The 22,377-nt window shown below is 27.0% G+C and overlaps 3 protein-coding genes across 3 annotated transcripts; 2 read left to right on the plus strand and 1 right to left on the minus strand.

The window, feature by feature from the left end:
- Positions 1-190: 190 nt before the first annotated feature.
- On the minus strand, positions 191-17,573 carry LOC129608297 (ankyrin-1). The gene is made up of 5 exons (XM_055519709.1): positions 17,434-17,573; positions 17,044-17,280; positions 16,284-16,756; positions 1,523-2,225; positions 191-872 (listed from the first exon to the last, which is right to left on the minus strand). Exons 1-5 carry the CDS (start codon positions 17,534-17,536, stop codon positions 568-570), a joined length of 1,821 nt encoding a protein of 606 aa, XP_055375684.1. The 5' UTR covers positions 17,537-17,573; the 3' UTR covers positions 191-567.
- Positions 8,951-14,664, plus strand: LOC129608298 (uncharacterized). Its single transcript, XM_055519710.1, has one exon. The coding sequence runs from the start codon at positions 9,812-9,814 to the stop codon at positions 11,495-11,497; it is 1,686 nt and encodes a 561-aa protein (XP_055375685.1). The 5' UTR covers positions 8,951-9,811; the 3' UTR covers positions 11,498-14,664.
- Positions 17,574-19,436: 1,863 nt separating the features above from the next.
- LOC129608320 (eukaryotic translation initiation factor 3 subunit H) lies at positions 19,437-20,977 on the plus strand. The gene is made up of 3 exons (XM_055519771.1): positions 19,437-19,587; positions 19,871-20,551; positions 20,605-20,977. The coding sequence occupies exons 1-3, from the start codon at positions 19,495-19,497 to the stop codon at positions 20,857-20,859; spliced, it is 1,029 nt and encodes a 342-aa protein (XP_055375746.1). The 5' UTR covers positions 19,437-19,494; the 3' UTR covers positions 20,860-20,977.
- The last annotated feature ends 1,400 nt before the right edge of the window (positions 20,978-22,377 follow it).

Genomic DNA, 22,377 nt, shown 5'->3' on the forward strand with positions numbered 1-22,377 from the left:
TCTACAACTATAATTGTAGTTCAAATCATGTAAGACATTCAAATGTTTTATAACATTTTTATATAAAATATGTACATATATAAAAACAAAGAACTGGGGGAAGCTCTTTCGAAAAATTCTTAAACTTTTCAAATTTCATGTCTTAATAACAGTAAATTAAATTTTCGGAGTTCTGTAGTTTCGCATTACTGCCCTTGCCTGTGCATTGAATAAAATGGGAGATTTGAAAGGTTATCAACATAATATATTAGTCTTTTTTTAAATAAATTTATTTTCTATTTGTATTTAAAATTAAATCCTTAAGTGACTTTATGCACTTTTTTTATCTTAATTATATTTTAATATATCTTAATACTATTTTAAATATACATTTTTCAACATAACGACAGAAAGTAACATAATTATAAAATTATGAAAATATAAGTATAAGTTTTGATAATTAATACCAAAATCTTAATTAATAATATTAAAAAACCTAAATTTACTTTAGGATTTATGAATCAATCCTAAGTCTTATTTCTAGTTTTTATGAATTTCATTCACTTTAAAAATTATGAAATTATTAAATTAAAGTTTGTTTGTGATCTTTGGTATATCATCAAATTCATATAAATAAGTTTGAAGTGGTTTTGGAATGCTCAATTGTTTAATTAATTTGAATAACTTTGACTCATCGCAACCTGACGCTTCTGCCTTATCAGCTTTTATATTTATTAGCAGTAAGTTACGAACTTTTATCCTACTTAAACTTTGCAAAGACAATGGATTATGGCAATAGTATCCAAGCCAGTCGTCGAAATCTCCTTCAACATTCTCCCAAGGTGCCTTTTTTAAATTTGTTGGTTTCGGATGAATCTTTAAACCAGCATTTACTAAAATTAAAAAGAAAGATAAGTGTTTAAAAATAAAAATATTTACTATTTTAAAACTAGACTTTTCGAAATTCAATAAATATTTATATTATAACAAGTAAATATTTACATATGTATTCTCATATCTATCAATTACATACAATAGTTGCAATTTCTTGCCTTACTTTTCGAAATAGAAAAAATTGAACAAGACAAATTTTCCAGTTATTTCCTCAGTCCCATTATAAATAGTTTCGTAGAAATAGTTTACAAGAATATTATTATGCATACATCATACATACATGCATATATAATTTTTTAACAATGAGCATCAACAGAAATTTTAAAAAATATTATGGCTGGTCACTACAATAAAAATTGAATAAAGATTACAGTCATAAACTTTATAATATGTTAAAAACTGTATATAAAAAAGATAACTATTATAAAGACTAAAATGTAGATTCTGAAGATATTCATATTATAAATATATGAAACCCATTGTTATATAAGTACACTTATATGGAAATATATAGAAATATAAATATATCATAATGCGAAATATAGCATTTAAAAGTAGTACATTTAAAATCATTTAGAAAATTTTGGCACATTGAGAAAGTGCATTAATGTAAATATGTAATTCAATATGTTTTTTTTGTAAAATTTACCCAACAATTTCAATAGATTCCAATTCGGATGCGATTTCTCAAATAAAAAGTTGTCTGCATAATTTTCATTTCTTATTTTATTAATATCAGCACCTTCTTTTATTAGAAATGCAGCTATTTCAAATTGTTCCAACATAATTGCTGTCATTAACGGTGTTTCTCCCCAGTAATTTTCATCATCCATACAAACTCCGTGATCTAAAAGAACTCTTGCGACTTTGATAAAGTCGTTAAGTGATTCAGCGTTTTGTACAGCAACATGAAATTCCTTTGTTACAGAACGATTAAATTTTTGTGCGCCATTTTTCAATAAATAGTCAACCATATCTGCATTACATTGTTTTATAGCTAAATATAAAGGGGTATAACCAGAAAAACGTATATTTACATTTTCACCCGCTTCAATTAGTAAACGCGCTATTTCTAAGAAATTATTTTGCACACATATATGCAATAAGTAATGGGTAACGAAAGGGCGTGCACCATTTTGTAAAAGATGTGATGTTAATCGAACGTTATTCATTACAGCTGCATAATATATTGCAGTAAAACCTTGATCATCTTGTAAATTAATTTTAGCTTCTTTAGTTAATAAGTAAAATGCTACTTCTTCATTTCCATTAGATATCGCCGTCATTAATGGTGTTTGACCTTTGTTATTTGTTGTATTTATTTCAGAACCAGCTTGCAAAAGAATTTCAACCTAAATAAAAAATTTTTCAAATAAATTATTTTTCTTCTATTGATATTTTAAAAACAAAAGTATTTTTTTAAGATTTTATTTTATTAAGTAATTATTATAAATCTGGTTTTTCTAAGTCCTATATAAAAAATTATAGCTCAAATTAACTTGGTTTTAAAATGCTATGATATTAGGCGAAACTAAAACAATTTAGGCAAATCACAGATTTATATACGATACGAAGAATTCAAATATGGCAGTCATGGACAGTGGTTAGACAATATTTTCATTAGTTAACATCTAAAACAAGTTAAAATTCCAATGACATTTATATCTAGCTTTGTAGAACTGTATTTCACTTTTCCTTTTCATTACAATTGAAATTTTTATAAAGGTGAAACCGTGAGGTATACAACTTCTTTACGAGACAACCTCATCGGTAGTTTCTACAAATTCATGATGATTGTATTTTCCTTTAAAATACATCTTTAATGAATTAATAAGCCCATTGAAAGTTTTACTGGATGCAAGTCAAGAATGGACCCAACACCGTTAATTTTTTCCATTTAAATACAATATTTTTACAGTTTTATAAAACCTTTTATATGACGGTATTTTAATAACATGTTCTGCAACTATACATACATACATATGTACATAATTATACCAAAAATTATATAACAAACATAACATTATTTTTAATTGGCAATTGTTAGGTAAGTAAGCATCTCTGTCTTATAAATATATTGGTACAATATTTTGTTATTCATGATTAAAATAAAAGTTAAAATATTGAGAACCTTGAGAAATTTGGTTTTTTATTTTTCGTCTGGTTTTAAATTTTTTTTTTCTGAAATTATAAAATATAATAAAAATTCAAAGATAAATACATAAACATTATTTTAATAACATAAAAAAGTGCGCGTGTGTGTAGTTTAAGTAGTTTATCTGGTATTTTTGGTTAAAACCAATATTTTTTGTGTTGCTAGGTTTAATTTGAATCCAATTTTTTCTTAAATTTAGCAATATTTGTTGTTATATGCGGTCTTACTTGATTCCCGTAACGTGATTAAGACCAAAAACTTTTAAAATACTTACACATACTTAGCAAGAAATAAAAAAATTCCAGATCATGAGTCATAAATTTAACTTTATTCTCTTTCAGCCAATTTTTCTATTGAATTCACTTTAATTTAACTATTTAAGTCACTTGTTACTTATTACTCTCATAATTTTATATTTATAAATATTAATTTGAAATCTTTGTAGCTCATATATTTAGTAAAATTACAATTCATATTTCAGTTTTCTGAATAAACGAAGGAAATTTATTATGGAAAATAAATTCCGGCAATATGCATATATCGTAAAAGACGTATTAGGTTTCAGCCCCTATAAAATGTTTTAGATTAGATTTAGATTAGATTTTTGAGTTCAAGGGAATTGGACAGAAGTTCCCGAACACTTAGGAACCCATGTCCAAGACAATGCCGGCGCCGGACAGCCAGTGCCGGACAATCGCGAAGGGTGTGCACGGCGGTCTCGTCACCGCCACAAGATTTGCACAGGGGGAGCCCGACTTCCCCAGTCTATGCAGGTGGTACTTAACTGGGCAGTGCCCCACGAAGAAATTCGCAATAGCGCGAACCCGGCTCCTATTGATTCCCAGCAACTCTGCTGTGAATCCGCTGGAGCACGCCGAAAGAAACACCTTCGCATGACGGCACCCTTTCGCGCCCCGCCAGTGAAGGCCGTATTTCGCCGCTGGTCTTCACGGCGGAAGAAGGCAGACCACATACGCGTGTCTGGGCGGACACCATATACACCCGAACCCACACCCGACTCCGTTTTGGAACCTTCTGCACACCACACGGTAGAAGAATGGTATTAATTATCAAGTACCGGGCCACCCCGATCCCACGTTCATCGATCGGAAAACAGAACCCTATACTTACGGTCGAAGTTGTACCGCGACAGACAGGCATCCAACATGGTTATTCTTAGAATTGGAGATTTAAAGGGCCTAAAGGAGAAAACAGCCCATCTAATCCTGCCCATCGTGAAGACTAAAATGTTTTACTTCGAACGAAACAGAATTTTTCTCCAACAAATAAAATTTTTAATAAAGTTAATTTTCAAAATGTTTGCCCTTTACGAGTACTTATAATTTAATTACAAAGTAGAGCTTTGTACACAAAAAAAGTTTATCGGTCTCTTGCAGGGACAAACTGTACATCTTGTTCGAAAAATTTAATTGTACTCCAAATAAAATGAAAACAGTTTTTATAAAACAAATTTTAGAAGTGTAAATAACTAACTAGGAAACGTTAAAGAAATATTCAACCTTATGTTTTTGTAGCGTGCATTTTTAGTTAGTTAGTACAATACTTTTTCTTTAGTTTAACTTAACACTAATTTTCTGCAAACATTGTCTTGATTTATTTCAAACCTAATTTTTTTTAAGTCAACCAAATTAAACCAATAAAAATTTGTGAATTCACAAAAAAAAATTTTTTACGATATCATTCATAAGCCATTATGCCATAACTGTGAAACGAATAAAAAAAAAATTATGCAATATATTTTTTTTTTCTGTTCATTGCAGCACACTCGGAATGTTTTTTGTCTTTTTTTTATTTTACTCGCCTGTTTTTCTTCTTTTCTTTTGCAGTACTTGTGCAATTCAAATGTAGAACGAAATGTGTAAGTATTTATAGCACATTATGTATCTATCTCAAATTTAGAGTGTTAAGCTTTGCTTCCTGCTTTTGATACTGGAAAAACTTAGAAATTCATTGCATTTAGCATTTTGAAAAAGGGCTCGGTAGGTTTAAAATATTAATAATTTCAACTTTAAAAGATAAAATAGTCTGATATCTGCTCTTATGTTACGGAACATTTTAAACTTGTTAGTGAAACGAAGTGTCTATATTTCTAATGACGTAACATGAAACTGGAGAAATTTTTGTTTTCGTAAGTTTGCCAAGTTATGAACTTATAATCCTTATTTAAATTATGTACTTAGGGGTTTTAATAAATTTCTTAAAGGAGTTGCTGATCTCAAACTTTTTTGATATACTTGATGAGATAAATGTGTAAACGAATGTATTTATTGTGTGAGTAATTTTATTTTACATTATTGCATTATTTCTGTTTTGAAACGAAAAAGCTTTTTTTGCTTTAGAATGTTTTAATTTATAATCATTTGTTTAAAAAAATTAAACAAATGATTATCATAATTCGTAACATTAACTCGAAATGAATTGATATATGTACATATAAAATAATTTTTCAAAATTTTAAATAATTAAAGTAATTTATTGAATGTAAAAGAAAAAAGTCTTAAATGAAAGTATTAAATTATTTTTTAAATAGAAAAGAGCAAAATCGCCACATTTATAATTCATATTTTTGTATATGTATTATACGAGTAATGTGTGATAAAAATAAAATTTTCTTTTCAAGTTTTCATAACCGTTGAAGCATTGCATCGAAATTTGTAATATATTTCACACGTAATGGTCATAATTAGCAAATACACTTGTCTTAACTTTCTTTTTATCTAATCTGTTTCAAAGCTAGATTCATTACTTGGTTTTGTATTAAACTATTCAGAAACGTACATTGATTTGTCGAAACTGAAATTAGAATACATACATAGGTCTAAGAATTTTTAAAAATTCTAAACAAAAATTAAATTGAAAAAAAATTTTATAATTTTTCGAATGAACGAAGCACTGATTAGTTAACTCAATTTTCTCCGCAAAACGACAGGTTTTCAAAAATTTCTTCGCAAAATTCGTTTTGAGACAATTTAATAATCAGTTGAATGAGAAACCACTTTTCAAAACAAAGTTTCAATAAAATAAAAATGCAATTCCAGCTTCATTTTTTAAAGAATAATTTTTCGAAAAAGATTTTTCCTTAATTTATGAAAAATTATGAGATAATAAAGAAATTATTTCAATAAATCGTTTTCATGCTTTCACCTTACATAATACTATATACATATCTAAATGGAAGCTCCCGCCTTGAGTAATATGTTATTTTACAACCCATGATAAAAGACAAAATAAAGAATTTAAGAATCTTTAGATTCTCAGCTTGTGGAGAACGTGTTTAAAAGAGGATTATAGAAAATTGTTATTAGAATTTTTTAAGAAGTTTTTCAAAAATAAAATGTCAGAGGCACGTATACATTTTAGGGTTACGATGTATACATTTTAAATAAAGAAAAAAAATAATATTAAAATGTGGCTAGGTATAAAATTATAATTTGCCTAATTTTTTCTGTATTTAACATAGGAAATTGCATTTAATATAGAAATAAAATAATGTTTATTATTATGCAGAAATAAAAACGAGTTGAGGTGGTTTCCTTTTTATTGAACAATGAAAAAAATTCAAACAAGTATATACCTGTGAAGAACCATTTAGCTAAAGTAAATCTATTTTTTATTTCTCTTTTGTTTTTTGTAAAGAAATCAACTTCACTCTCAAAAGAAAAATAAAAGCTATAAAAGAGAATAAGAAATATAAAAACGTACTTGGGCTAGTTCCATGCATACATAGGTGTTCATAATTTTTTTTTTTCAAAATTTTTGTATATTCGTACAAGTATAAATGTATGTACATACTGAAAGTACATTTAAGATTGTTAACTACATAAATTAGTTAAAATATATATATACCTACACATATATACGATTTACAAATACACATTTATTTCAAAGTTGAATTGCAAGAAACAACTATTTATGCTAAACTAGTTTTTCTTTAATTAAACGAACGCATTACTTGCTGTGCCGTTGCTGTTGGCTTAAAGTATTCGTTTCTTGTTTCTTTTTGTATTCTGTTACTTTTTTTCTGTTAAGTTTTTCTACCTAAATATTTTAACTTCGCTCGTTGTTCAAGAAAACAAAAAAGTATACAGAATAGTCATTTTTTGCATAGATGTTTGTTTGGAATTTTCCTTGACAAACTATCGAAATTAGTTTACGGAAAGTGGAAAATCGGTAGATTGTCGAATTAAAATTAAAAATAAAGTATTTATAATTTTCCTAGAAATTAAAGTATGTACATATACGTAATTTTTGTGTATTAATTAAAGAGCTCGAAAATGATAAAACTGAGTATAGAATTTCTTTTAATAAAAAAAAATTTATTGATTGAACGCACTTTTCTAACTTTCCTTTGAATTTTTATATGTTTTGACCAACTTTTCACTATAAAGCTTCAATTTGTTTTATATCAAATGTTTTCTAAAATGTTCACGTTATTGATTGCAACAATACGCAGTAGAATAGCTTTGGATACTTTTATTTTGCAAAGGATATGAATTAGAAACGTACAGTTTTACATTTAAAACGCAGTCAACAGGGTACTCAAGAATAATGCATACGGTAGAAAAGCTTTGAAAAATTTAAAAATTTAATAAAACATTATAAAGTATTTTTACACTTAATTAAACAGAACTTTTAAATTTTCGAGCAAATGCACCCGTACCAAGAAAAAATTTGTTGAAATAAAGGAAACTAAGAAAGAAATATTTTGTTACTTTTAAAGTCATTTAACTTCGAATTCAAAATTTTAGACAAAAATAAATTACAAAAGAAAAAAGTTGTTTCTGTATATCGGGTGCGAATATTTTGAAATCGTCATTGAAACTTTTTGTAGTAGTAGTGTAATTGAGATTTTTTTTATTGTATTGTATTTTTTGTTTCGTTATTGTCTGTAGTTTCTTTCGTATTGGCATTTTAAACTACAATCCAATAATAGTACCCCACTATCCCGTATTTCTTACACTGCAGAAAAAAAACCACGAAAATGTTAAGAAAAACTGTATTTATGTTTTTTTTTAATATTCTTTCCTGGGAGTACAATATAAAATCGACTTGCCTCTGATAAAGTTGAATGTCTACCAAATACATATTATATAAATGATTTTAAACATTTATCTAAATTATCTATTATTTTAAAGTATGTTCTGAATGTATATAAAAAATTATTTCTTTTCAAAGTACAGAAACATAATGTATTTGTACTCACAAGGTTTGTCATGATATGTGCAAGTTATATCTATGTTAAATTAAAAATTACTGCACGAATAAAAATTAAACATTCATTATATCATATAGGTACGTATTTCATTCAAATTTATTAAGTTAGGAAGGAATAAGTTCAAAATTTTTGCAGGCACAATTTAAATAATTTTTTAAAACCCATATGTAGAAATATGTATATGTATACCAATGTTTAGTAAGCTAACCGACAAACAATTAAATTATAAATCGAATTGCAATAACGAAAACAACAATACCTTTAAAAATGGTTCAATGGTACTATAATGTTTCCAATTAAATCACTATCCATAGTATACAGGTTTTATTTCGATATATATAAAAAAATTTAAATACATTATTCTTTTATTAAGAATTTCGACATTATCTTTCTTAAGAATTTCGGTCCTGGAAATTATATAATATGTCGAAGCATACCTGTAATTTTTTTCAAATAAAATCGAACGTTGAAGTGTATTTATTTGAAAAGCGAAATCATAAATTCAATCTGAAACTAAATTGATGGAGGTATAAGCTCCTGCATGAGCTTTAACAAAAATGAATAGCAGCAAAAATGTTATTATTATGTTGTGTTATAAAACTGTTTTTTGTTTTTTTTTTTTCTGGTTTAACTTTTTATGGTTTAGTTAAGAGTTTAGTAATCTTGTGCTAAGTTTGTGGCGTATTTTATATGTTATGTGAAAGTACAGAGCAATCGCAACTTGTTTTTCGCTTAAGTCTTTCATTTTTTATTGGTGTTGTGTGGATTTTGATTGCTTTTTGTTCGTTTTTTATTATTTCATTTTGTGTATCAACGGTGGTGGTGGAAGTGGAAACGGTTATTGCCAATCCCCATTATAATTTTGAAACTAAAAGTGAAATCAAATAGCATTGGATACAGCTGAAAAATTTTTATAATTTTTAAATTATTTTTTTTTTGTTTTTTTTTTTTAATAATTTTAAAATTATTCAAAATATTTAAAAAAAATAACATAAAATAGAAAATATATAATTTTTAATAAAAATATTTTTAAAAACGTCCAATATATTTTAAAATATACAAAAAAATAGTTTAAATATTAAAATATTACTGTTATTTTTTATATAATACACGTTAAAAAATATAAAAAAATAAAAAAGAAGCAAAATTGGATAATACGAAATACCACATAATTTTAGTGAATTGGTTAAGACGCCAGTAAAAATTTATGTATTCAAACCATATTCGAAATTAAAGTTGGTAATAAAAAAAAACCTTCAACGTATACAAAAATGAAAAAATAATAAGCATATATGTAAATGTGTAGATTTGTGAATACTTATAACGAATGTGAATAAATATTAAATCTATTTGTGACAAAATAACAAAAAAAAAAAGAATACATAATTTATATGTACGTATATACATACGCATATACATACAGCTATATAGTGTCAATATTTTCTGAAACATTTGAAAAAACACAAAAAGTTTACCTAAAATCTTATAAAAAATTTTGCATTTACATATAGGTCCACTTTTTTAGTGTATTAAAATTATTACCGAATATGGTTTCTAGACGTAAAATTTTATCTCGATCTAAAGATGATCTAAATTTAGATCCAGTTAGCATTACTGGACAACCAGAAGATGAAGAAGATGTGTGGTATCATAAAGAAAAATTATTCAAAGAGCATATTCAAGAAGTGCTTGAGAAATGGTCCCAAATTGATGATGAAATATGGGCTAAAGTGATTGTATTTGAAAAAAATCGTCGTTTAGCTAAAGCATATGTTCGTGCTCCTGTGTTAACGGTTAACGGGTCTGACGATGGCTTCGATGGTATGCGTATCGGTTTGTGCGGTTTCGATAATCCAAATCGCGACTCAAAAACCGAGGAATTAAAACGTCATATTGAACGCGGTGTTAAAATTAAAATGGATGATGCTGGTAATATTTTAATTAGACGTTATGCGCGCAGCAATGTTTATGTCAAAAGTACTGCATTAGGACCAAATGAAGAAACATCAATTGGAGCTGATGTTGTTAGTTTACCAAATCAAGCATTAGAAATTGATAAAATAGTTAAACTATTCGATATGAAAAAATTTCAATCAAATGTTAATCGTGAATTAAGACGTGCATATCCAGATCGTAGACGTTTAGAAACACAATGCTTATCAGTTGTTACATTTGTACGTTCAGAAAATGAAATATTAGAATGCCCAATATGGATATTAGTTATAAATGTTGTTGCCATGGATATGTTAAAAACTAAATTGCCAACGGTGCAACGTCCATTTTTAGATATTAAAAATCGACCAAAAATACCTATTCCTGATGAAGATCCATATAGTATAGCTGGTAATGGTAGTAACTCTTTGAATATCAGCAATAATAATAGATTTATTAGTTTAAATGGTAATAATGGACATGTTGCCGCTGCTAAAGAACAGTTATTATTGCAAAGCCAACAGGATGCCCGCAAACGTAGTGAAAAACCCCCAAAATTACCACCACGTGATAATATATACCCACATGAAATACCAAAACCAGATTACGATGATTTGTCGCCATCATCAATTGTATCAAGTGTTAATAATGGCATACCGTTGCCTTCATTGACACCTTCATCAACAACAACAACAACAACATCATCATCTTCATCCTCATTAATACATCACCATCCCCCCAATAGTAATGACAAAAAAGCCAAAGATAAAAACGACAAAAATAAAGACAAAAAAGATAGGAAATATGATGATCCATATTATTGTGGTTTAAGAGCACGTGTTCCAAATTTTGTAAAAATGGCGAAACCATTTCGGAATAATCCATCAAATAGTGGCGGTAGCAACAATGTTAGTGACAAAGAAAAATTATTAGATCAACAATCACTATTATCTGCTAAACAGCAACATTTACAGCAACAACAACATATAATATCAAAAAGAACATCTGTTAGTCATATACCGACTGGTTCATCATTTAACCCATTAAAATTACATCATTCACATTCACATCCACATCATATGGCTGCAAGTCATTATCATTTGTACCAACAACATCAACAGCAACATCAATTGCATCAACATCAACAACAAATGATGTGGCGTACAAAAAGTTTTGAAAGTGGAATCGATTCTGATTTTCATGAGTCCCCTTATACTCATTTATATGGTGGACGTGTGCCATTACCAACAAGAGGATATATACCGACTCCACGTAATATGTATATTGGTGAATGGGACTAGATTTTATTTTAGTGTTTTCTTCTATTGATACACACATTGTACTTTTTATTTCATTTATATTTAATAACAATTTTTATATTTTTTAGATTGAAATAGAAAACAAAATAATCAATTTTCGGCTGTAAAAAATTTAGAAAAAAAATTACTATATTTTTGCCCAATATTATAAATTTTATATATAGAAACCTTTTATAAATTTATTTAAAAACAAAAAAATTTAAATATTAAAAGTAGTTTAGAAAAAAAATTAATATATATTGTTATTAATGGATTTTTATTCAAAAAAATTTAAAAAAGAGAATACAAATTTGATAAAGAGGTTTTTAAAAAAAAGTTTGCTTACAACTACATATGCATGTACATAAATTGTGATACTATATATAACTTTAAATAAAAAAAAATTCTTGTTACGAATTCAAATAATTGTAAGTTATTATTGACTTTCAAATCACGTTTAAATGTGGAAAATATAATAAAAACCAATTTCTTCTTCAGAATTTGTTTTAACGGAGTTGAATTGAATATTATTATTTAACCAAGGGTGCGTTCAACTTTCAGTTTGACTTAAAGAATGAATCAAAATACACGCTTAATGTTTCTTATGATTTAATAACTTTCATGTGTTTAAATGATATCATTTTCTGTAAAGAACCTACTTAGTAAATACTATTGAAAACTAACTTGTTTTAACATAGCTTTTTTTTAATTTTTCTAGTTCGTACATATATTCAAATGATGTCACTTTGACTGAGTGAAAATAGAAAAAAATTAATGTTCTTTTCATAATCAATTGAATATTTTGAATAGAGTAACAAACAACATCTATTTATGCTGTTCTATATTTTGAAATGAAAATGTATCATACATTTCTTACACCATAGCTCATAATTAAATTTTTTAATAAAAATTTTATCATAGTTTGATTAATATATCATTTCTTTCAGAAATGTTTGCGCATTCTTGAGGCTAAAAAAATTAAGTTTTTCAATAAACACAATAGAAGAAAATAGTTTTTTTTGTAGGTTTTGTTTTTTGAATAAAAATCCATTGAAATTAAATAATTTTTTATTCCTTTAGCCATTTTTTTAGCTAATGTAAGTTTGCAGAGAGAGAGAGAATACAGGTATACTATACAATATGTACACTATACAATATCGACTTGATAAAATTATATTATGGAATTTTAACATATTACTTTAACGTGAAAAATAGCAATAAAAGTAATAAATTTAAAACGTATAAAAAGAAAGCACAATAGTCATATCAAATTATAGTAAAAATTGTTATTTTCTTTAATTGAATTGTAATAACAATATATGTATATATGAAGGTATAATTTTTAAGAAAATTTAATAACACAATAGAGAAAAAACAAATACTGTTTTTTCGATCATAGTTTTGTTAAAAAACTTTATTGCATATGGCAAATTAAGTCTTGAAAATAAAAAATATAATATTACTATATTTGTATACATGTTAATTTACATAAACGCTATAATATGTATGCATGAATGTGTAGTTACACATTCATATGTTCATATGTATTATAATTACATTAATTTTTATGTCAATAAATAGGAAGTTGATAAAGAAATAACAGGAATTTTTTAATTTAACGGGCTTTTTTATTTTATTCACAGCAATTTAATTTATTGATTTAAAAACTTCTGATATATACTAATGTTTAATCATTATAAATGCATGACTTAACATTTGGACTCCAAACTTGAAAAGGTTTATGTGCCTTTTTGTACCTACAGTTAACCAATAATACAGTTACCTAAATACTCGATTTATAAACAAGTATAATTACTTTTTAAATTTATGCTTAGGCTAGATTTGTATGTAGTTCATATGTGATTTTAAGTATATTGTCTATTTTGTTTAACTCATTTCTTTGGTTTATTCAAATTTTATATTTACACGTTAACATTTTTTGTTAAGCAAAGCAACATGCACTTATATTCAAGAATTTCTAATTGTTACATTTTCGTTTGTTTTTTCCCTTGTGTTTTCCTTTAGTTTTTATTTGAATTATATTAAAATTAGAAGAAAAATTTTTGAAGAACATGCATACTTATATTTAGAATGAAACATACTTGCTTAGTGTATGATATTTATAAGTAAATTTTTAATTATAATTTTGTTTTTTAGGTTTTATGAAAATGCTTTTTTATTACTCAGGCGTGTATGTATATAAAACTTGAACAAATATCGAAGAGATTCTTTTCTTTAAAATATATATAATTTGTCTTTTTTTGGCAAATTGAAAATTCGATGCTTTTAAACACTTTTGTTTTTTTTTGTTCCTTATTGTATGACGCAATTAAGATTTTATTACGAAAATTATTTTGAGTTCAGTTTTAAATGCATTCTTTAGTGAATTCAAAAGGTATTCAAAATGCATGTGCAAATGTTAAATCAATAAAATAAATTTATAAAATATATAACATGTAATATACGTAAGGATATGAAATTTTTAATAAGTAATAAGTAAATACATAATGAAATTAAAACATAAACAAAAACTTTAATTTCAATAAAAAAGTAATTGAATTTAAATCTGTTTAATAAACTGTATGCTTAATATGGCAGTAAGTCGAATCATGCAATTATCACTACAAAAAATATTATACAAATTATGCACATATATGTATATACATAAGTAAAAAATAAAAGAATTATTACATTGCGTATAAAACATTTTTAAGCTTAAAGTAAAAATTCTTTTCAAATTATATATTATTCATTTCTTATAAAATAAAATCACGATCAAAAATTTTTTAGTATTTAGATCCTTAATATGCTTGCACATGCATAAATACGTATGTATGTACATACATATTATGTATGTACCTTATTATAGCATTTTTCCACTTCGCCATAAATTTGTTGAATAGAGGCATTACTTGATCCTGTATTCATATACATATGTATGTACATAAATGCATATGAATGTTTTTTTTACTTATTATAATTAACTGCCTAAACATATATTATATAATTACAGCAAAATCTAAAAATAAATATCTCAAATAAATAAAAATTAAACAACAACTTTTGAATGTATTAAAATAAAAAATATTAGAAACAAAAGATTGATTTTAAAGAAACATTAAATCTATAATTTAAGAAAAAAAAAAAATAAACATAAATCACATTATGTAATCAAATAAATAAAAAGCTATTGTTATCATTATAATTTAAGTTATAAAAATTTCTGTACACAGGTATTGTATATAAGAAACTGAAATAAATAAAAAAAATTATGAAGTAAAACTACTTATGTACAAATGTACATATCAAACTTTTGTTTAAATAATTCTTTTTGATTAAACGAAAAATGAAAAAAAAAATTAAACGTTTCCAATTATTTTGTTAACACATAAGTGTTGTTTGAATCAACACAAAACAGGCATAATTACGCTTATATAGCATTGTACGGACACAATTGTACCTAACTAAAGTAATTTAACAAATATGAGTATACAGAGTGTGTCGTATAAGGTGGGAAATAATTTCAGGGATGATTCTTTGATCGATTCCCAGCCAAAAACTGTATGGGTGGGGTCAGATGTGCAGATAAACTAGTTTTGGAGCTACAGTCTGGTAAAAACAAGGTACAAGATTTTTTCTGCAAATAAATAAATGTTTATAATTCGGAACCATGCATGATACAGTAACCGTTATGTGGACTTTGTATCTTCCGCATGTTTATATCCGTACGAACGTATGTTCGAGGGGTATACTAAATTTGCCTTACCGTTTGTAACTCTAAGAAATAATGGTCTGAGATATAGACTCAAGTGTATGTTTTTGGTCAGTTTCAAATTCTGAATCGATTTAGCTTTGTCTGCACGTCCGTTCCTATGATAACTCAAAAACTAATTGAGCTAAGTTCACCAAATTTTCACAATTGATTTATTATAGTAATAGCCATTTCCCTATTTAAATTGGATATGATCGGGGTACTGGTCCAAGTAGCTGCCATACAACTTTAAAATTTATTTGATTATATCTTAGAAACGCACCATATCTTAGAAAATATTGAAAACACAGTACTGAAATTTTGCATAAATTAATATGGTAACACGCCAACTTAAAGCCATAGTCTGTCCTATGGTCAGCTATGGCATACTTATTAATAGCACATAGGATAACAAATTCGTACAGGTATAACAGAGTTCACCCAAATCTATTATATAAGTTTAACAGATAAACTGGATTTTTGTAAAGCATTTCATATATATGTACATACATAATATATTGCTATTGCTTATGTTTAAAATTTAAAGTATGTTCATTTTATGTAAAAATGGCCATATTTGTGTTTTGAAGTATTTTTGGCTATAAATTCCGTTTTAAAAGAGAATCTGCAAATAGATTTAATTCTGTAAAAAAAAAGTTAACAAAACCATTAATTAAAAACGCGATAAAGTTAAGATAGTCAAAAGTTCCACAACACAAAGTGATCTATAAGAGATAGGAGAAAATAATTTTTATTGGTATTAACGTTTTAAAAGGTTTTCAGTTACACTAGTGTGAGTTTAACGGATAAGCATTTTGGCATCGGCGGTAAACTCTTTTTTGTTCTGTAAGCGCATAATTTTTAATTTTTGTTAAGCGAGAAATCAGTTTCTTGAACAAAAGTAAGTTTCTTGAAAATTTCCCAGAGCTCCTTGCTCTATTGAATTTCTCTTTTCGAGATTTTGAATTTTCAAAATTAAGACTTCTATCGCATACCTAGTTCTACCATATTTTTAATGTATTATTAAGAGTTACTCACAACTTTCACATTCCCCATTTTAGCGGCTACATGGAGGACTGTCTCTCCTGTATTATATATTTTTCTGTTTGGATCTGCCTTATGTTGTAACAATATTTCAACAATATTATTATTTTTAACAGCTAAATGTAAAGGTGTGACTCCATTTTGTGTAGTAATATCAACAGGTGACCCATTTTCTAACAATATGTTTAGACATTCAACGTGATCTAACACAGCAGCATAATGAATGGGGGCTTGATGATAAGCATCCAAACAATGAGGATCTTTTAGTTTAACTGTATTAGCTAATAATTCCCCAGTTTGCTCAAACATTCTAGCGTAGTACATGTAAAGTCTTGACCATTCATCATCCGCCGTTGCATAATTTGATACTCCTTGCATTTCATCGTCCCATTGTAAACCATCCATACCGTCGGGAGTCCGCTCTATATCAAATTCTAGGTTTGCAGTTCTAGGTTTTTTTGGCGAACCTAAAAATATTTAAAATTATTTTTAAATATTTAATATTGAAATCTACACTTTTAATCAAAATTTTTGTTGGTTTTCTAGCTTTAAAAACTAAAATAATAATGTAAATAAATTTTCACAATTTCATTATAACTTTTTCATAAGGTTGTTACATTCATAACAAGAAATAATACAAATATGTATGTTAAAAACAAAACATTAATGTAAACTCTCATTAAGTCCAATGTGATTATTCTAAATTTCTAAAAATTAAAAATTAAATTTCATAGGTATAAAGATTTGTGCTTACATCCGTTAAGTGATACATATTCTTCCTCACAAGATTTTAAGAGAATCGATAAAATTTCAGAGTACCCCTTGAAGGTAGCTTGTCCAATTGCAGATCTTCCATAAGACGTGCATTTTGTTGCATTTGCACCATCATCCAATAGCTTAGAAACCATCTTTATATCTCGTTTATCTACATAAATATACAATTTTTCGTGAATATCCCACTTTGATTGCATTTCTATATCTCCCTGAAGGCCTGAACCATGAATATTGAACATAAATAAATAGAAGGAGTTACTATCAGTTGTCATTAATTTGTTTGAAGTCATTTCAAACCAGGAATTTAGAGCATAATTTGACGTTAGTATTAAACATTTAAAAAAAACTTATTGTATTGACTATAACCAACCTTTTATGTACGTAGTGAAGTTTTTAGCAAAAATCCATCCGACATAAAAAATTATTTTAGAGCCAGGCAGATATGCAATTTTTAACTTTTTATTTGTATTCATAGGTTTATATTCAAGTGCGCAACTCTATGATTGCATGCATTTAAGCATTCAAATAATTTATAAGATTTTACAAACTGATTGCAATTTTTAGTAAACTAAATCGATTTGAATTGAAATAATAGTTGAGTTGCTCAGATGTGCGCCCAACGATTTTACAATATTTATTTCTTTAATACATCGACGCTATTTTAAAATATCTTACTTGATTAAAACATAACTGAGTTGTATTTTGGCAACGTCAAACTTTACATGTACAGTAGTTAATAAAACTTGTCAAAGAATTAAACAATTTTTAGAAGAAAAAAAAGTTCACGAGACAAAAATTATTATGTTTTAAATAATAAATATTCAATTTAAATTTAATTAAGTCTCGTAAAAGAATAGATTAAGGCTTATTGTTTCTTCAACTGGCAAAAATTTTACTATCAACAATTTGATCAAGCAATTTGACATTTTTAAGAAATGGCCTTATGTCATTAATATGTATTCTACAATAATTTGTGGTACGCAAACTTTCTTCTTAATTATTTACCATATATAAACCCTCAATAACATACAGCATTTAAATATCAAGCATTGTTTTGATTTTTTTTAAGGGTTACCTAAATTTTGTTTAAACATCAAATACTGTTGCCAAATAATTAAGATTAAATAATTTAGACACATATATGTATAATATTTTATATCATGATACAAAAAAGACATTAAAAACGAAAACTACGAAAAGAAACGAAATTACCATGCAGTATTGAAAATAGGTAAATTCAGTTTAATACAGAAAAATTTTGGTTTCGAAAATATTAATCTCATGACAATTTTGTGAGCATTGGACGACATTTCATTTTTCCAACCCACAGACTCCTTTACTGTTCACAGATTCACTAACATACTATACAAAAACAAAACATACTATACAGGAACATTAGTTGATGTGTAACGCTCACATAGTATTGTCAAGAATATGGAGTATTTACATTTAGTGCCAAAACAATATAACACTAAAGTCCAAATTCGGGCTTCATACAAGATCGATTAACTTATGATGATATGGTAACACTCATTAACAACAATGCAAGATGGAGCACAAAAAGTGACTGCTACTGACATTTGAAATATAACGATCAGGCCGTTTTATAATTGCACAAAGTAGTCGAATTTGCAAAAATATTAAGCTTTTGTGATAAAATGGAGCCCGACATTCTAATATAAGTAAAACACTCTCTGTGCTTATTAATAATCTGATACCGATATTTAAAAGACGCAACATACATGGCTTTCGTTAGTTTTTAAGATATTATAAAGGTAAAAGTGAATTAGAAAGTGAATATGGATGTAAAGGTGCAAAAATTTTCTAGTTGATGTTTTTTTCAAAGTAGGCATTCCACTGTGAACAAGAATCTTGTAGAAAAACATGATTTTTGCGAGTCAAAATTTTTTTCTTTGTTCAGAAACCTGAAAAATTGTCGCAAAATACAGGAAATTTGATACAGAAGAGAAAACTTTGATTTGAAACATGTTAAATAGGTTTTTGCATGATGTTGGACTTTTTTTTATAATTATATCATACAAACTTTTCAATTATGATATCATTCAAGGTTAATCTTCTTTAGCATTCTATAATTTGAATGTACTAGATTACAAGGTTTTTACTGCATATCACACAAACTATACTAAATCATATTTAAATATAAGATACATACTAAAAACAAAAAAAAGTTTCACACAAAGTTATGCATATGAATTAAAAATACGCTTATGTGTAGGCATTTATTATTAAAATGTAGTTTTTTGTATCCATATTTAACAGTGGAGCACACGTAAACAAAAGGGAGCCAAAAGCTCCATTCGGAGCCCAAACGACAGCACTGATAACGATATAACATAAAATCGTGTCAAATTTATTAGTTTTCTCGTTTTATTCTCCAAGTACATATTCCCTTTACTAACCAGCAATAAACATGGCTAATCGTAGTGGTAATCGTAATCGTAATCAAAATCAAAAAGAAGAGCCTGTTGACAATACAATTAGTTATGTTCAATGTGATGGGTTGGTAAGTTATTTTAATTTTCAACTATTTGACCCATTGTACAAACAAAAACGTTCTGCATTTTTACCCAAAAAAAAAAACAATTTTTGGTTAAATGACACGATGAAAATGCACGATCTACATGTTTCAGGAGTTAATATGAGACTGCTGCAAGTCAAAATATAAAATTAAAAGAAATTTTTCGTCTGCTTTTTGATATTGTATTGCATTTTTTATATATATGTATAAAATCAGATATGTGCATACTTACAAATAATTTTATTAAATATATGTAAATTATTTGCAGGCGGTAATGAAAATGGTGAAACATTGCCATGAGGAATCAACAAGCAACATGGATTTGGCCCAGGGTGCTCTTTTAGGATTAGTAGTTGATAAGCGTCTGGAAATTACGAACTGTTTTCCGTTTCCAAAAAGTGGTGATGAGACTATGGATGAAGAAGAATATCAGTTAGCCATGATGAGACGTTTAAGACGCGTTAACGTTGACCATTTCCATGTTGGATGGTATCAAAGTGCTGATGTTGGAAATTTTTTATCATTCCCTCTATTAGAGTCTCAATATCATTACCAAACTAGTATTGAAGAATCTGTTGTTGTTATATATGACACTCAAAAATCTGCCAGAGGATTTTTGACATTGAAAGCTTATCGTTTAACACCACAAGCTATTGCAATGTATAAAGAAGGTGATTTTACTCCGGATGCCCTACGACAATTGAAATGCGGATATGAAAATTTATTTGTTGAAGTACCAATTGTTATTAAAAATTCGCCATTAACTAACATCATGATGAGTGAGTTAGGTGAAATGGTACCGGAGGAAGAAGGGAATCGGTTTTTGGATCTAGGAACTGCTGGAGTATTAGAAAATCATCTCCGATGCCTGATTGAACGTGTTGATGAATTATATCAAGAAGCAAGCAAGTTTAATAAATATCAACAAGCTGTAGTTAAGCAAGAACAAGTAAATAGATTTTTACGTAGGAATTTCTTACTCATTTTGTTATTCTTTCTCAGGAAAAGCATAGAGCTTTGGCTAAATTAACTCAAGACAATGCCGCACGTGCGTCCAAAGGAGAAACACAAATTCCTGAAGAAGACGTACTAAAACAATTTAGGCCACTAGCAGTTCCACCAAGACTTAATTCTATGATTGTTTCGGGACAAGTTAACACATATTCGCAGCATATTTCACAATTTTGTTCACAATCACTAGCAAAATTGTTTGTTACGCAGTCTTTGCAAAATGCTAAAGAAACTAAAGGATCGTAAATCAACTTTTTTCAAAGCAAATATGAACATTTTAAGAAAAAAAACAAAGTAAAACTTGCGTTTTAAATAAAGATCTTAAAGCATAAGAAGTTTTTGTTATCACATTTTAAGTTTTTATGTATGCGGAGTTAAGTTCTGTAATGTATTATTAGATTGTTGCTTTACTTTTAAAATGTTCAAATTTCAGTCTGCTTTTCAATAGCTAAAAATTAACACAATATAATCATTAAGGCCTGTACTTACCTTTTTATTAACATAGTGCATTAGTGTTTTGATTTTAGTGTAATAGAAACTATGCAAATTATTAAATAATTGAGTAAAAAAAACATAAGAAATGGTTGGCGCAATAGGGTTCGGCCTGCAAATTTATGCAAACTCCTGGTTATATTTAAATTAGTTATATTTAATTTATATTCACTAGCAAAATTGTTTGTTACGCAGTCTTTGCAAAATGCTAAAGAAACTAAAGGATCGTAAATCAACTTTTTTCAAAGCAAATATGAACATTTTAAGAAAAAAAACAAAGTAAAACTTGCGTTTTAAATAAAGATCTTAAAGCATAAGAAGTTTTTGTTATCACATTTTAAGTTTTTATGTATGCGGAGTTAAGTTCTGTAATGTATTATTAGATTGTTGCTTTACTTTTAAAATGTTCAAATTTCAGTCTGCTTTTCAATAGCTAAAAATTAACACAATATAATCATTAAGGCCTGTACTTACCTTTTTATTAACATAGTGCATTAGTGTTTTGATTTTAGTGTAATAGAAACTATGCAAATTATTAAATAATTGAGTAAAAAAAACATAAGAAATGGTTGGCGCAATAGGGTTCGGCCTGCAAATTTATGCAAACTCCTGGTTATATTTAAATCTATTGACAAAATAAAAGTTTTAAAAGCTTTTAGATTTTATAAATCTCAGTTTCAGAAATATCGCAACGTTGTGTTGCAGTTTATTTTTACAAATTTTTATGGGTCAAAATTAAAAATAAATTTCTAATATTTTTCATAAACATTAAAATAAAACTACAACTTTTAAAGTTTATTAAAAAAGCAAAATTTAAAGAAATTATATTTTGTTCAACAATCAATGATAAATATATTTGAATTTTAATTATGGATTTTGAATATTTATCTATTTACGGTCAAATAAATTTTCTAAAGTCAAGTTTACGAATCGGTAAAAATTAGCAAAATGTTCGAAACAACATGCATACATATTAATTCTAAGCTTTCTGACGTGTCCAAGAAGACACGTATTAAAAAATGGAGTAAATAAAAACATCCAATGGTGTTCACAAATTCTTATTGTGCCTTCAATCTGTATTGCAACAGGTTTGTAATTTGAAGAAGTACCTAAAAATAAAAAGAATTTTTTGAAGCATTCAAAATACATTTTAAAGAAGTTCAATGACCTTATCTGGCTAACCCAAATTTTCGCATTTTTTCTTTATCTTCTCAAAATAAATAATTATGTACTTTATTATTTTGTAGCGTTATTATTGTTAGGATACCAAAT

This window comes from Condylostylus longicornis, unplaced genomic scaffold (assembly GCF_029603195.1).
Source record: "Condylostylus longicornis isolate FDR11 unplaced genomic scaffold, ASM2960319v2 ptg000031l, whole genome shotgun sequence".
Lineage (NCBI taxonomy): Eukaryota > Metazoa > Arthropoda > Insecta > Diptera > Dolichopodidae > Condylostylus > Condylostylus longicornis.